This window comes from Dasypus novemcinctus, chromosome 5, assembly GCF_030445035.2.
Source record: "Dasypus novemcinctus isolate mDasNov1 chromosome 5, mDasNov1.1.hap2, whole genome shotgun sequence".
In the NCBI taxonomy this organism is placed as follows: domain Eukaryota; kingdom Metazoa; phylum Chordata; class Mammalia; order Cingulata; family Dasypodidae; genus Dasypus; species Dasypus novemcinctus.
In genome coordinates this window covers 444265-461049 of record NC_080677.1, presented here as the reverse complement: position 1 = coordinate 461049, position 16785 = coordinate 444265, and the positions used below count along the sequence as shown (strand labels likewise).

The following is a 16785-nucleotide window of genomic DNA, read 5'->3' as shown; positions in this document are numbered from 1 at the left end:
TGAAGTCCGTTCGCTGCTCGCACTCTACCGTCAGTGCAGACGCCGCAACCCTCGCCATGCTGCCGAGCCAATTAACATAGTCTCTCTCCTTCTCCTTATGCTCTCCCTTGCCACCTCTGGCCAAGCTAACCCCTCTCACCAGCCCCGCTAAACGGCCCACAACCCGCTTTCCCCGGCCCGCAGCTTGCGGAGCTTCCTCCTGTCTCGACCTCACTCCTCTTCTCAGCCGTCCAAAGCGTCCTTTCTCGTCCCCCGCCCCCCTCCTTTTTTCGCTTGAACCCCTACTGCGTTGCAGATTGGGCCGCCCCATGTCGGCCCGCCCCATTAACATCGGCCTCTCTCGCGCCCGTGAAGACTTTGGCCTTCTTATTGTCCTCGCCGACGTCTCCACCACTCCCGACGCTGCCGCCACCACCGTCGCTGGTGCCCTGACGCGACTTGTCCTTACCGCTGCGATCCTCCAGACCATCACACAGTCTGCCTCTACCGCTCTTCGCCGCCAAGAAGAGATCAACTCCCTGTAACGCGCTGTCATCCTGGACTTTTAACAAGCAGATGGACCTTATAGCCACCGAGATCAACAAGAATTGGACATTGGCCACCCTTGCTTGCACCGGCAAGATACTGCCCCCCAAATTGTACATTTGTATCCCCGTCATACTCACCTCCCTCTTCAGCCCCGCTTCCCTCATTGCTTACTGCCTCTTGGGCCTCGGCTACTTGTTGCTGCTGCCATCCTGGCCCTTATTTGAAAAGAAGGGGGAAATGCGGTCACCCCTCGGGCTGAAGTGTGGTTTGCTGGCCTGGCAGGGGAGCGGCCACGGTAGGCCTAATTCCGCTGCCCCCATAATAGGGTGGTTGGTCGGGCCCACCGCCACCCCTGAAGGAAGCTCGGCATGGGCGCAGAGTGCCCTCGGGTCTCCCCTTCTCGGCAGCCATGCTTCCGCGGCCACCCCTCCTCCCAGATGGCGCCACCCGATGCCTTGTGGGGCGGCACCCTTCTTCTTCCTTCTCCCTGCGCAGGCGCAGGGCAGAAAATTCCAGTCTGCCCTTTTCCCCTCCCCCGACAGCAGCAACAGCCAGGTGTGGGCGGAAAAATCCAGCCCGCCCTTTTCCCTTCCCCCGACAGCAGCAACAGCCAGGCGTGGGCGGAAAAATCCAGCCCGCCCTTTTCCCTTCCCCCGACAGCAGCAACAGCCAGGCGTGGGCGGTAAACTCAAGTCTGCCCTCCACCCCAGCAACAGCAGCCACCAATCCCTAAACCCTGCCCCTTCCCCCAGCAACAGGGACAGCCAATCCCTAACCACCACCCCTCCCCCGTCCAGTACTGCCCACTGACCTTTCGCCGGCAACCAATCAGAACAGGGCGTGGCTTCGACCAATCAGCCTTCCCCAGCCCCTATAAAACTGTTGCCTCTCCCTCAGTAAAGTGGACTTGCGTGTTTACCTTGTCTCCGCGGTAGTTCTTCTGCCGTGCGCCCTCCAGTCCTGAGAGCCCCCGACAAGGGCCTGGCCTCCCTTGTCCCCAGTTCGTCGCCTGCTTCTCCGGGCGACCCCTTCGTCGCCGGCTTCGCCGGGCGACCCCGTCAGCCGAACCGCGCAACCCCTTGTGAGACCGATCCCTCATCTGCTGCCGGACCGACCCCTCGTCCCAGGTGGGACCGACCCCTCGTCCCAAGCGGGACCGACCCCTCGTCCAGAGCTGGACCAACCCCTCGTCCGCAGCCAGACCCCACCTCTACCGACCGAGCAAGCCGCCGCACCCCAGTAACAATGTCTTTTGCTACATTTGATGAGCACATATTTAAGCATTGCTATTAATCATGGGCAATAGTTTACATTATAGTTTACACTTTGCACTGCACAATTTTATAGTTTGACAAAATGTATAATGGCCTGTATCTGTCATTGCAGCTGTCATGCAGAGCAAATCCAGTGTCCCAAAAATGCCCCGTATTGCACCTATTCTTCCCTCTCCCTCCCCTCAGAACCTCTGGTGGCCACTGCCTTTACATCAGTGTTATAAGTTCTTCCATTACTGGAATACTAATAAGTCTGTCTTCGTCCATAGTTGCAGTTCCCCGTATGTTTGTTCATTCTTCTTTGAGGATTTTGGGGTGGTGATGTTCACTGTTCCTGATGGACAGGGGCTTGGATCCCATGGGCTAGATGCATGGAGCTGTCTTGCTTTCTGTGTCTTTCATCATCCTTTCATTAGTTGTTCTGGACAAGTCCAACGAACTGGACAGTAGGTTTTGCAAGTCTGCTGAGATTCAGGGCTCATCCGGCATATGAACAGATGGAAGGGTTAAGTCTCTGCGACCTGTATTTATAAGTGTAGTGCTAATTATAGCTCCTTTTCTCATTGTGTGTGCTTTCCGTTTTACCCAAAACTCCACCGTAACTAGTATCCGATCATTTAGCCGGTCTAAATGTGGAGACTGGATCTGAATAGCTCCCCTGAGTGACTGAACAGGCTGGGGGAAAGGAGCAGTGGGAAAGACAAAGATCTGGTCTCATTTGGCTGAACTTGAACGGTGCCTGCGCACTAAAAGCCATTCTTTTTCCACCATTCCATTGACTGTCTGTGAGTGCTCTTGGAGCCCCACCCCGGGAACGAGCCTTCCCTCCTCGGCGCCCTTGAGCTGACGGTGGTCCCTGCTCTTTTTCAGTGACTAAGACCATCTGTGCGCAGCAGTGTTCGCAGCGCTGCCGCGGCAGGTCCCCCAGCGACTGCTGCCACAACCAGTGCGCGGCCGGCTGCACGGGCCCCCGGGAGAGCGACTGCCTGGTAGGAGAAGACGGAGCGTTGGCCACCTCGGCCCTGGTCTGCCCCGCCCCCCCCCCAAGCCACGTGGGGGCTTCCCCGGCCCCCAAGATAAGCCTGGAGAAGGCCTGCTGTGGGAGAAACCAGTTAACTACCCTTTGTAGCGCACCTTGCCAGGGGACGAGGAGTTTTTTATATTGCCATCTCCACCACTGACTGTGTCACCTTGGGCAAATTATATAACGTCTCTGTGCCTTGGTTTCCTCATGTCATAATCAGGGATAATAGAGTATCTGTTTCTTATGCAGTCTAAAGGACATAATTCACGCGATGTCCAAGGAGCTGGGCGTAGCACAAGCTCTAAATGCGTGTTGCCGTTACTCGTGTTTATTGTTGGACCACCACCTCCACCGTCGTCATCATCAGAGCATTTATCGTTTCACTCACTTCTCTACAGAGTTGATGCTGTAAGGTCCCCCCAAAATATATCAAGAGACGTTACTTATGAGACCAGTCCAGAGCCAACCGAGAGCTGGCATGGCTGGAGCCACCTTTAGGTCTTCTGTCGTGAATTCCCCTGCTCTTCCCCCCACCCCTCGGATGCCTCCTGAGCTGCACGCTCTCAGGGGGCCTTGAGGGACTCGTTTTCTCCCTGTTGTTGCAGGAAGCTCTAGCAGAAGCCTCCGGCGCCCCTGTGGGGCGGGACATGGCATGGAGGTTGCACCTCATATCAGGAGGTCCTGGGAACACGGGCTGCTGGATAGGAATCCTGGGCACGGTCCCAGATCCAAGGGGTCCTCCCCTAGAGGGGCAAGGCACTCGCTCTGCAAGGAGACCCACCCTAAGGCTTAATCCCCTGGCCCACCGCGGCTTAGCCCCAGGAAGCCTCTCGGTGCTGAAACCAGAGACTGGTTTCAGAGAGGGAACAATTTCAAATCCCTGTAACTGGGCAGATTCTAAAGTACAGCTCGAGGGGAACGACTGTGAGTGAGATTCTTAATCAGAGCCCCCGCTGCGTTCCGTCCAGGCTGTTTTGCACGGCACCTTTCATAATCCAGGTTTCCTGCCATTTGTCAAAGTATTCTCAAAGGCCTCCTCAAGAGGTCTTTATAAGAAAGTCAAATGGACATTGGGTGTGAAAAATAAATTCACCCCATACTTAACTATTAGAAGGTGTAAACGTCACAATTTTGTAAATTGATAACAAAAAAATAAGTATTCTTCTCTGATCATAAATTGAGGATAGGACAGTATATATTTTTTTAAAAAGAAAGAAAGAAAGAAAACATACTTGTAAGAGAAAGGTCTTTGTGACTCCCTGAAAGAACTTGCCTAGACTTTCCCACTCAGATTGAACACCTGGACATTGAGAACCCTGAGGGACATTAATAAGCACATTCACAGAGACAGAAAGTAGATCACAGGCTAGCAGGAGAGGCACCCGCCGTGGAAATGGGGTGTTAATGCTTAAGGGTGCAGAATTTCTGTGTGGGGTGATGGACGGTGGTGATGGCGGCACAACATCATGAGTATAATCAACACCATTGAATTGATGACTCGAAAATGGTTAAAATGGGGAAGCATATGCTGCATATATGTTTTCACAGTAAAACTTTTTTTTAAAAAACCGCTTTGCAAGCTTGAGAAAAGAATGAGCAGTCACACGGTGTGCCACTGGGTCTGGGCACCCAGCGTTCCTGCCTGGTTGACCCCACCGGCATGTTCCCACCACAGGCGTGCCGCAAGTTCCGAGATGAGGCCACGTGCAAGGACACCTGCCCGCCCCTGATGCTGTACAACCCCACCACGTACCAGATGGACGTGAACCCAGAGGGCAAATACAGCTTTGGTGCCACGTGTGTGAAGAAATGCCCACGTGAGTTCATTGCACACAAAGCTTGGATTTCCTCTTCTGTCTCCTCCTGAACCCTGGAAGACCCTGCCTTGGGTCATTCCTGTGTCTTTTGTACTAGTCGGTAGGTGGACTTGCCTCGTGGCTGGACAAATAAGAAAATGCTGAGGTGAGCTGCAGGTGTGCAAAGCTCCATGGTAAGGTTCACAGACCATGCCTCCAGGTTCCATGCTGCCGGGTTCCATGCTGTCGGGTTCCATGCTGTAGAGTTCACACTATTGGATACCACGCCATCAGGTTCCATGCTGTAGATTTCATACCACCAGGTTCCACACCTTCAGGCTCCATGCCTCCAGGTTCCACACCTCTAGGTTCCACGCTTCCAGGTTCTATGCCTCCAGGTTCCACGCCTCCAAGTTCCACACCTCCGGGCTCCACACTTCCAGGTTCCACTCCTCCTGGTTCCACTCCTCCAGGTTCCACTCCTCCAGGCTCCACTCCTCTGTGTCCACTCCTCCGGGTTCCACTCCTCCAGGTTCCACTCCTCCGGGTTCCACTCCTCCAGGTTCCACTCCTCCGGGTTCCACTCCTCCGGGTTCCACTCCTCCAGGCTCCACACCTCCGGGCTCCACTCCTCCAGGTTCCACTCCTCCGGGCTCCACTTCTCCAGGTTCCACATCTCCGGGCTCCACTCCTTCAGGTTCCACTCCTCCAGGCTCCACCCTCTGTGTCCACTCCTCCGGGCTACACACCTCCGGGCCCCACTCCTCCAGGTTCCACTCCTCTAGGTTCCACTCCTCCAGACTCCACTCCTCTGTGTCCACTCCTCCGGGCTCCACACCTCTGGGCCCCACTCCTCCAGGTTCCACACCTCCAGGCTCCACTCCTTCGGGTTCCACTCCTCTAGGTTCCACTCCTCCAGGCTCCACTCCTCTGTGTCCACTCCTCTGGGCTCCACACCTCTGGGCTCCACACCTCCGGGCCCCACTCCTCCAGGTTCCACTCCTCCAGGCTCCACACCTCCGGGCCCCACTCCTCCAGGTTCCACTCCTCCAGGCTCCACTCCTCCAGGCTCCTTGCCATCCGTTTCCATGCCGCTGGTGGCCTGGCTGCCTTCCCGGGCAGAGGTGCCTGTGCCTCCCTCCCCTGACACGCAGGTCCAGCTGCAGGGCCAGGGCGTGCAGAGGCCTGCTGGCAGCAAGCCAGGCCCATTGGAGTGCTGCCCTGTTCCCCTCTTGGAGCAGTGTTTATTTAATAGGGCCCTACCTTAGGGAGTGTATCAGAAGACGGGCCTTCTTTGGCATGTGAAATTCTCGTGGAAGTTACACCTCTTACGGGTATTGCAGAGTGTTTTGGTCCATTGATTTTTATTGACTGAGTTTAAGTTTTGTTAGTCTCACAATCTAGTGGTGGCTATAGAGTTTAGGGAGATGGAGACATGAATGAATTCCTAGTAGAGAAAGTGCAGAGCTGGCTAATTCAAGAGCTGTAGAAAAAATCTTGATTTCTAGTAGGTGAGGTTGGCAAAGAAAAAACTTGAAACGAACCATTATGAGGGTGGGATTTGTCCTACCAGGTTTATGCACATAAAACAATTTAAATTCTGTACAGAAAAAAACAATAGATCAATACCGTTATAAGGCAATGCAAGTGCCAAACTAGGATACAGGAAAGTTTGTCACCATATGGCCAAGATATAATAGTGCTTCATAGAGAGAGCTTAAAACTCCACGGGAAACAAAAGAGCCTAACAGAGAGGTTGGTAGAAAACAAAAGCACAATGCACACTGGAAAAAATTCACATGTCTATTAAATAATTTTGAGGATCTCATTAGGGAAATCAAAACGAACATATAAAGTTCCTTAAAAAATGAAGCGGAGGTTGCTATTAATGCACATTAATGGTTGTAAGGGCGGGCGAGCAGGGAGAAGGGCCTGGGCGCTGGCTGCGGTGCTGAACCGGGGGGCCCTCCCCGCCCAGCAAGTTGGAAAGCGCTGCTGAAGAGAGCTGTCATCGGCCTGAGCAGGCAGTGTGGCCTCAAGTGCGACAGCTGCACCGGAGGAGTGTGCCTCCGAGGACGTCCAAGCTCCAGCGATCAGTTCAAAAGACTACAGGAAGCGTGAGCTGCAAAGAGGTGCTTGAGGCTAGAGAGCACACAGCGTCCCTGCCTTAATTTCCCCGTAGCAAGCCCTGAATGTTATTAAACGCTCGCCCTCGAGTCCTTACCTGTTTGCCACCTTTCACCGCCGGCCCTTAAGGTAAATGCAACGAAAGGATTCCAGGTCCTCTCCGCCAGCTCGTTGTCGTAGGATGGGAGAGCGCCTGTGGGAACACCTGGTCCCACTGTCACCACCTCCTTTCATTGTCTTCCTCAGATAACTACGTGGTGACAGACCACGGCTCGTGCGTCCGTTCCTGTGGGCCTGACAGCTACGAGGTGGAGGAAGACGGCGTCCGCAAATGTAAAAAGTGTGAAGGGCCTTGTCGCAAAGGTAGGAAGCCTGCCCCAGCAGGACCCGCTTTCTCTCTGAAGATGAAGCTGGTTTATTCTGCTCTCCAGGCCATGTGCACGTGGTTGTAGAGAAGCTGTCCGCTGACACGTTAGGGGCAGCGATTGCTGTGTCTGTGAGTAACAGTACGTGGTTCAGAAAAGCCCTGCAGACACTTAGGTGCACATACACCCAGATAGGACACGAGGGGGACCGAGCGGAAGCGAGGCGGCAGCGCGCTAAGAAGTGGTGAGTCCACGCGAGGGCGTGTAGTGTGCGTGGTACTCTTCCGCCTGATCAGGTTGTCAGCAGAAAGGCATCGGAGGGCAGTGCGTGGATCTCACTGTCATGGAAAGCCTCAGGAGCGGTTCGCCAGGGTCCGTGGAAAGATGTCAGGGGGTCCGTGAGCTTGAACTGAAAAATATCCACTCAGTATCTTTCTGTACTCTGACCTTGCCCTGAAACCTAGCATTTCCTTCACTTATGAATGTGTGCGATAAATTACAGCAGTATTCGTTTCATATCACGTTACAGTTGTTGCGTATCTTGAAAAATCGCTCGTGCTCATCCGAACTTCGAAATTAGAATAGTAGTTGAACCCGACGCTAGTTGAGTGTCATAAAGCTACCTTTTGCTACATTCTGAGAAGGGATTTGTGGTTTTCACCTGACTGGTGGTCCATGGAGCAAAAAATGTTAAGAACCCTGCTCTGGAGGGACCAAGAACAGGGAAAAGGAACTAACTGTGGTTGAAGTGAGACACCAAGGGGCGGGGACGGCGTGTCCCCCAAGGCTGGAGCCGTGCAGCCCACCGCGGTCTCCGAAACGCCTGCTGAGAGTTGAGGAGTGGCCGGCTGATGGCGGCAGGTGGTGGCTGTCCCTGCTGAACCCCTTCCTGCCACCTCATTTCCCTCATTCTCAAATGGGAATGGAATATACCTCTCCCTTATCTCAACAGTGTGTAATGGAATAGGAATTGGTGAATTTAAAGACACACTTTCCATAAACGCTACAAATATTCAACACTTCAAAAATTGCACCTCCATCAGCGGGGACCTCCATATCCTGCCAGTAGCATTTAAGGGGTAAGTGCAGATGCTGTTATTTGCAGAGTAAAAATACATAGATAGCACGTTGTTTAACTGCTAGATATTATTAATCGATCACATTTTGCTATTTCAGAGACTCCTTCACACGTACCCCGGCTCTAGATCCAAAGGAACTGGATATTCTAAAAACTGTAAAAGAAATAACAGGTTTGTACTCTCACACTGTAGGAGCCCAGATGGGAGATTGGTGTTTTAAGTACAGAACTTGGAGACATACTTCCTTCTCTCTCACATAGATCCTATCTCCCAAAACCCTACCATGAACGACCGACTGGTATTTTTGAAATGTCATTTCCCCCATTTGGGAGGAGCTGACACTCTGAGCCATGGGTCGGGTCCCTCACAGCTCCATGTAAATATGTGTTGTCCTCCTTGGCCCCAGCTCAGGCCACCCCCCCAAATGGCTTCAGAGGGCAGGACGAGAGGAAGGGTTGGGGAAAAGATGCGGAAAGAGTGTGAGGACTCGAGGCTCACAGAAGGGACTTGAAATCCCTCTGCGGCCACTGGCAGATGTGGGGTCAGACCTCGAGCTGAGCTCCATTTCCTCTTCATCTCTAAAAGGGGGTGATCAAGCCTCCACGTCAAGGTGGTTGTGGGGGATGGAGGTAAATAAGGAGGCAGTGAGGCTCCTGTATGCTCACAGCTCAGTAAATGCCAGCTCTAACTGGGAGCCTGCGCTGCCTCGGGGTCCCTGCACACCCCTCCCTGGGATGCAAGGAGGGTCTCGGTCACGGCCTGATGGGGATGGCCAGTGGGTGGGCACTGGGCGGTGGGAGGGGCCGGCAGGGGAGCAGAATTGCGTGCAAGATGTGGTTGTAACCGTTGCCTTGCGTTGGACCTGTGCATTGTGTGTGTATTCTCAGTCAAGATGATAAAAAGAATCAAATCCTAAGTGTTCACAGTTGCTGCTCACACTTCAGTCTCCTGAGGATCCCAGGGCACTGGCTCATACAAATCAGGAATGTGTCTGGGGCATGTGTCAGACCTTCCTTCTGCCTTTCAGGGTTTTTGCTGATTCAAGCCTGGCCTGCAAACAGGACTGACCTCCACGCTTTTGAGAACCTGGAAATCATACGCGGCAGAACAAAGCAACAGTAAGTTTAGCCACAGCCAAGGCGTGGCAGGCTTCTTAAAAATCTTTTTGTTTTGAAATAATTTTAGATTTACAGAAGAGCTGCAAAACCTGTACATTTCCTTAACCTAGCTTCCTTTAATTCTAACATTTTACATAAGCAAAGTACAAAGATCAGAATAAAGAACCTACCGTCGGGGCAAGGCTGCTAACTAACTGGAGACTTTATCTGGATTTTGTCAGGTTCTCTGCCGATGTCTGTTTGGTTTCAGTTTCCAGCCCAGGATCCCACGTGGCATTTAGTTGTTCTGTCTCCTTAGTCCCCTCTGTCTGTGACAGCTTGTCCTGCTTCTGTCTCCTTAGTCCCTCTGTCTATGACAGCTTGTCCTGCTTCTGTCTCCTTAGTCCCCTCTGTCTATGACAGCTTGTCCTGCTTCATCTGTTTTTGGTCTTCCGTGGCTTTGACACTGCAAATACACTGGTCAAGTATCTTGTAGAGTGCCACTCAGCTGTGCTGGTCTGACATTTCGTCACGGCTGGATTGAGTTATGCATCTTTGTTGAGAATACCGTAGAGGTGATATGTCCTTATCACAGCATACCATGTCAAAGGAACCAAGAGATTTTTTTTTATTGTTTTGTGGTAACATATATATAACATAAAATTTGCCTTTTTAAACATTTTTCAGCATACCATTCAGTGGCGTGAATTACATTTACAATATGGTACAACCATCACCACCATCCATTCTCAAAACTTACCCCAAACAGAGACTCCGTGCCCGCTAAGTAGCAGCTCCCCATTTCCCTTGCCCCTGGCCCCTGATGAGCCCTAATCTACTTTCTGTCCCTGTGAATTTGCTTATTCTAGATATTTCATCAGAGAGAACTTTCTAACACCGAGTATTTTCTTCAGGATCCTCACTTTCCCACCCCAACAGTGAAATGCACACTCGCCTCCACACACACCTCTTGAGTCTAATAGAAGTGTGCTGAGCTTTCTTGTGAGGAGGAGGTGCGGGAAATCTCTTGGTCCAACCAGCCTTGGAAACTAACTCTATCCACTAGACGTTTCCCATAATTGACCTCTAAACACTGTATAATACTGTGTGATATTAAAGAAAATCAGAGTATTCTATCCTTAAAGTAGTTGTAGCTGTTAACATGCTTCTAGGCAGCTCAGGAAACTTTCATGACCCCAGGGTTGCACGGGCAGTGCCAGCATTCCCACCAGAGGAAACCTCTCCAGCCTGGTTTGACCAGTTGCTTTCTTATCTTACTGTTGTTTTAATCTCCTCCCCAGCTATCCTCTCATCCACCTGTACCCTGTGTTTTTCATTCATCAAAAGTCCTCCCCTGCCTTGGTCCCTCTACATCCCAGGCCTCTCCTCCCTGCTGATGCCACTGGGCACTTCAGGTCTGGGTGAGGTCCAAGGGACAGTGTGCAGCGGTACGAGCAGCACTTCCTTCCTAGGAATGGCCATGAGCACCCCAACCCCCTCTTTGCTTCTGCCTCAGAAGAAGCTCCACCTTTGTCGTCAGCCTCAGGCGCTGTCAGAGTCAGCAGCCACCTACCGAGCAGTGTCTTCACTTAGATCTACTTTCCCACTGTGGACCCTGCGCCCTGACCACGCTGTCCCATTGAGGCCAGAAGACATTCTGGACTGTCTCTGCTTCGGGGGAGTGTGTTGACTAGCCACGCAATGGGCAGGTGCCCAGTAATGCTGTCAGGACATGGAAGAGAAGAGGGGGAGGAAGAGCTGGCTTGGAGGGCCAAAGAGGGCGGAGTGGAAAGAACGAGGGCCCAGGTGGTCTTCGTGGTGGTGTAAGCAGCCCTGGAAGGAGAAGCTCCGGAGCCCCTTCCTCCTTCAGACCATGCCTGGGTGGGAGGAGGGGGCTGGGTGGACTCAGCTTTGCAGAGAAGAGGACTTCACGGCAGGCACTGAGAAGCGAAATATGTCCTGTTTTGTCATTTATTCGTCAAAGCATGGAACGTAACTAACCAATTAGAGGTGGAAGAAAGCAAGATTGCTACTGATGTCCTTTAACTGCCAGCTGAAGTGTACCATTGAGAAGGGTATAGCATCAGGGACTTGTAATTCCATAAGAGGAGGGAGAGAAGAGGTAAGCTGGAGCCAGGAGAGCCCCCAAGGCTTGCGCGGCGGCCCCTGGTGTTTAGCAGCAACCTTCTCTTCAACGTCCTGACCCCAGGTTGACCACGGGTTCCCAGGCACAGCTCGCCAAAGCCCAGGCTTGCCCTGCCAGCGACACCCACATTTCCTCCCCAGCCTCATCCGCTGCTTCTTGGCTTCCCAGGCAACTGCTGGGGAGAATTCCTAACAGTGGTGTGTGCGCTGCGCCCCTCGCTTTCTCAGGAACGTGCTCTGTGGAGAAAGAGGAGGAGGAAGAGAAACAGGGAAAGGGTCTCCAAATCCTACTTGAAGCTTTGTGGTCCGACCCCTCAATCATCAGCCTTTCATTCAGTCCTGCTCAACTCGCCCCACTTCCCAGGCTGGTGTCCTGCGAGCTTCCCAGGAATCTCTTTGCTGTGGCTCCCCATCATTTGCAGACTATTCACATTCCTCCGGGAGGTGGGCAGAGCCTCCTCCGCCCTCTCCAGACCCACCTCTCCATCCTCCTGCCCCTGCCTTGACGGTCCAGCAGGGGCTCAGGGCTCTCAGTGCACCCTGTGTGGTTCCTTGCCTGCCTTCTCCCCTCCCGGGGGTCTGCACTCCCTTTCCTCTGAATCATTGGTACACAGGCTTTTCGTGGAGTTGCTTGACAAATACATATTGACCACCCTGGAGTCTTCGCACAGTGCTGGGTGGGGAAGAGCTCAGCACAGTTCCTGCTCTCCAGGCCTCACCATCTCAGGCTTCACCTCTTCTTACCCTGCCCCTTCCTGGGCAGACCCCCTGCCCTGGGCTTCCAGATGCCCCCAGAGTCCACTGTCACCGCGCTCACCATCGATCTGCTTACAGGTGTGTCTCCATGAGGCACAGAGCTCCTTGAGAGTAAGACATGGATTCCAGTCCACCTGTTTATCCCACCCACCTCTTTATTGTTTGTTTAATGGATGGATGGATGGATGGATGGATGGATGAAACTACAACCTTTGAAGTTGGCTGGATGTTGGAAAAGTTAGAAAAATTTTCCCAGGCAAAATAAAAATTCAGTAAACAAGGTCCTGACTTTCAAGACATTGTTTCAGCCTCCAATCTACCAAGCCCCAGATTAAAGACACTAAACAAATGAGGCATTGGTTTTGCCCCATAGGAGCTTAAAAAACATTTGTAATTTCCACTCAAATTTTGATATACACTTTCCACAATATAATGTTCACTCAGTAGAAGGCAGTTTGCAGTAAAGCTAAGGTGTCCAGAAAATCCATAAAGCTCCTAGTGATGTAATGTCTCCCTCAATTCTCATAACGTTGTTTTTCTTCTCTCCGATGTAGTGGTCAGTTCTCTCTCGCAGTGGTCGGCCTGGACATTACGTCCCTGGGATTACGCTCCCTCAGGGAGATAAGTGATGGGGATGTGATAATTTCAGGAAACCAAAATCTGTGCTATGCAAATACAATAAACTGGAAAAAACTGTTTGGAACCTCAAGCCAGAAAACCAAAATTATAAACAACAGAGGGGAAAAAGAGTGCAGTAAGTAATCGCAATCAATTTTGATTGCTCAGATTGTTCTGACATGCCGGTGATTCTCATTTAACTCCCTGTAATTCCTTCTGCTTTCTCAGAGGCCACCGACCACGTTTGTCATCCCTTGTGCTCGTCAGAGGGCTGCTGGGGCCCCAACCCCAAGGACTGCGTCTCCTGCCGGAACGTCAGCCGCGGCAGGGCGTGTGTGGAGAAGTGCAACATTCTGGAAGGGTGAGCTGTTGGCTGTGCAAGCCCTTTATTTTATCAAAATATATCTCAGGATGATTCTGCAGGTTTGTGGTTGATCAGTATGAGTCTTTGCTTTTCCTGGTTTTCCTTGTTTTCCTTTGGAATTTGTTCATCACAATGGTAAATGAACAAACTTTTTTCACTATTGCTGATGAGGATTCTGCGAAGTCCACAGTATGTGAAATTATTTTCTTTTGCATTGCTGTTCTCATTATTGTGCTTTTCCTGGTGCAGGGCTGACATCTGTAGGCCCCAGAGCCTGACAGCCCGAGTTCGAATCCCAGACATTTTCCAGCCTTGTGACTGGGACGTGCCATATAATCTCTGTAGGTCTCAGTCTCCTCATCTGTCACTGGGAATAAGGTGGAAGTTAACTTCTACTGCTGCTGTGGAGCTGAAATGAGCAAAGCCCTGTTACATCCCCTGGCCTAGTGCTGGACACAAAATGAGCATCTATTATCACCTGATGCCCTTGTTCTGATAGGAGCAAATGGCCTTTCAAATGTAGTTTTGAGCATGAAATATTTTTTAAGATTTATTTATTGGTCCCCACCCCACCCTGTTGTTTTGCACTTGTTGTGCTCTCTTTGTCCATTCACTGTGTGTTCTCTGTGTCTGCTTGTCTTGTCTTCTCATCTTCTCTTTAGGAGGCACCAGGAACTGATCCTGGGACCTCCGATGTGGGAGAGAGGTGCTCAATCGCTTGAGTGGAGCCACCCCAGCTCCTTGATTTGCTGTGTCTCCCTTGTCCCCCCTCTCTGTCTCTTTTGTTGGGCCAGCTCTCCACATGGGCCAGCTCTCCTTCACCAGGAGGCCCCAGGAAACGAACCTGGGACCACCCATATGGTAGACAGGAGGCCAGTCACTTGAGCCACATCCACTTCCCCCATAAAATGTTATTTCTAAAAGATACCCAGAAGTCTTGAGATTGAGTATATGACTCCTTAAAGCAGTAGGTTAAATATACTGATGTAACCTTAAACCAACTAAATGGCTCTGGAAAGATGTTGCTGGTATTCAGCATAATTTAGACTCCCCGCCCTTCAGCCAGCTGCTGATGACAGGAAGGAAGGGTTCTTGGCTCTTATTTTCCAGGCACATCAAAGTTCATTAAAATAAATGCTCAGTTTCAAATTCACTCTGAAAGCTGTCTTTGTAGATGTGCTCACTTATTCATTCAAAGATCATTCGTGGGTGAATAAAGCATGAATTAAATGCACCTGGGCATATCAAATGATGCATGACAAAATTTAAAAACAGGGCGCAGTTTTGGGACTTTCTCTGGCCTACCTGGGCCTTCTCATCACGTCAAGGGTTCTTACAACAGAAACCTGATGACTCAGATTCTCTGAAGGAAGCTTCTTGTGCACATTAAGGATCCACCTTTGAAATCAAACCCTGAATGCATCTGCCTGTAGAGCCTCATGTCTTCCCCCATGCTTTTCCACTGTGTTCTCAACGTGAACGCAAAACTGGAAGACTCAAATGGTGTGGCTCCTGCTCGCCAATGTGCAGGCCCGGGCCCTGCTATGAACATTGGTACATGAGACCCTGCTTTACATTTTCCTGGGCATATTCCCAAAAGTGGGATTGCTAGGTTGGATGGCACTCAATGTTCAACTTTCTGAGGAACAGCTGAACTGACTTCTCCAGTGGCTGCACCATCTTACATTCCCACCAGCCATGCATACGGGCTCCCATTTCTCCATGCCCTGAATGACACTTGTATTTTCTGTTGTTGTTTTTAGTAATAGCCATCTTTGTGGGTGTGAAATGGTATTTTATCATGATTTGAATATGCATTCTCTAGTGGCATGAAGCTTCTTTTCATGAGATAATTAGTCATTTGTATATATTCTTTGGAGAAATGTCTATCCATGTCTTTCACCTATTTTTCAGTTGAGTTATTTGTCTTTTAGTGGTTGAGTCATACCACTTCTTCATATATTCTGGATATCAAACTGTAATTAGATATATGGTTAGCAATTATTTTCTCCCATTCTTTAGGATGTCTCTACTTTCTTGATAAAGTCCTTTGACATACAAAAGTTTTGCACTTTCTGAAGTCCAATTCATTATTTTTTTTGTTGTTGATCAGGATTTTGTGAGTCATGTCTAAGAAATCACTACCAAATCCAAGGTTATGAAGTTCCCCTATGTTTTCTTCTAAGAGTTTTATGGTTCTAGCTCTTACGTTTAGGTCCATGGTTCATTTGGAGCTAATTTTTATATATGATGTGAGGTAAAGGTCCAACTTCATTCTTTTCAAGTAAATGTCCAGTTTTCCAGCACCCTTAGTTGAAAAGACCGTTCTTTTCCCAAGTAATGTACTTGCCACCCAAGTCAAAAATTAACTCCTTCAGTTGCACCATAAACTCATTTCCTTTTATTCTCCTAGCAGAGGATCACCATCTTTTAATAAATTATGATTTGTGCATTTTGAATCCAATGACTTATAAAACTTGTGTTTTTCTGAAAGTATTTTATCTTTTTCTAAGCTGCACAGAGTTCCTGACCAAGGAGAACTGTCTGATATGTCACAAATGGCCAAGTCTATGTCCATTTGGACTTTTCCTTTGCAATATACTATTCCTGGTGTACATATATATATATATATATATATATATATATATATATATATATATATAGTTAAGCAGTTTTATTGACATCTATTCACATACTATATGACCCACCCAAAGCTGAGCCAGCAGCACCCACCTGTTCCCCAATGCAAGCCCAGCATCCTTAACAGGTGCGGTGATCAGAGAAGACGTGCAGGGGGAGCATCAGCATATCCTGTTGGCTTAATTGGCTCCATTTGCCTGGAAGAAAGAACCTGGGGCACACATTTTGGGTTTGTAAATACTCCCTTGCTCACAGTTTGGAACAAAGACCAGACACATTTGTCTGTTCCTGATGATTGTCTCAACCTTTGTGTCCTTTCCATCAAACATCAGCTTCCTGTTTAACATAGATTTATATGTCTTTGAAGAATGTTGAAAATAGTGCTGACAAAACTGTTTCCACACCTGAGTTTCATATTTACTGTTTGAAGTAATAACCATTTGCACAAGTTTTAATATCTCTCCTTCATTTTCCTATCCCTTATTCTAGTTACCATTTCTTTCTTGTTTCTTGAAAGATTCATGAATTTGGTTTTAAAGGAAGAGCAACCCAGCAGGGATTTTTTTTTTTTGGTGCCATTTGTTGGTTTGTTGCTTATATATGAAAACTATGCCCACAGAAAATTGTAGGAAAGATGTGTTGATTATAAATGAAGTTTATAAAAGATTCAATTAATAGAATCTGTTTATCATATTAAAGTGTAGACCTCGAGGTCAATCTGCTTGACCTATACGTAAATTATTTTGACCATGAGAGAGGTGATTTTCATTACCTGGGATTTCAAACAGATCAGTCGAGACGTCACGACCGCACGGTGATGGGAAACCAGATCTCAGAGACCGGCGCTGACCGCTGTCCTCTCTTCCTCCTTGCAGGGAGCCCAGGGAGTTCGTGGAGAAGTCCGAGTGCCTACAGTGCCACCCCGAATGTCTTCCACAGGTCATGAACGTGACCTGCACAGGACGTGTAAGG

The 16785-nt window shown here is 49.9% G+C and overlaps 1 protein-coding gene across 2 annotated transcripts in view; it reads left to right on the top strand.

The window, feature by feature from the left end:
• Positions 1 to 16785, top strand: part of EGFR (epidermal growth factor receptor) — a 202452-nt gene that overhangs the window by 142921 nt on the left and 42746 nt on the right. For both annotated transcript variants that reach the window (XM_058296580.2, XM_058296579.2), the window contains exons 6-14: positions 2673 to 2791; positions 4502 to 4643; positions 6996 to 7112; positions 8067 to 8193; positions 8291 to 8364; positions 9221 to 9311; positions 12746 to 12945; positions 13038 to 13170; positions 16689 to 16779. In XM_058296580.2, the coding sequence (XP_058152563.1) occupies positions 2673 to 2791; positions 4502 to 4643; positions 6996 to 7112; positions 8067 to 8193; positions 8291 to 8364; positions 9221 to 9311; positions 12746 to 12945; positions 13038 to 13170; positions 16689 to 16779 (1094 nt within the window). The remainder of the gene's footprint in view (positions 1 to 2672; positions 2792 to 4501; positions 4644 to 6995; positions 7113 to 8066; positions 8194 to 8290; positions 8365 to 9220; positions 9312 to 12745; positions 12946 to 13037; positions 13171 to 16688; positions 16780 to 16785) is intronic.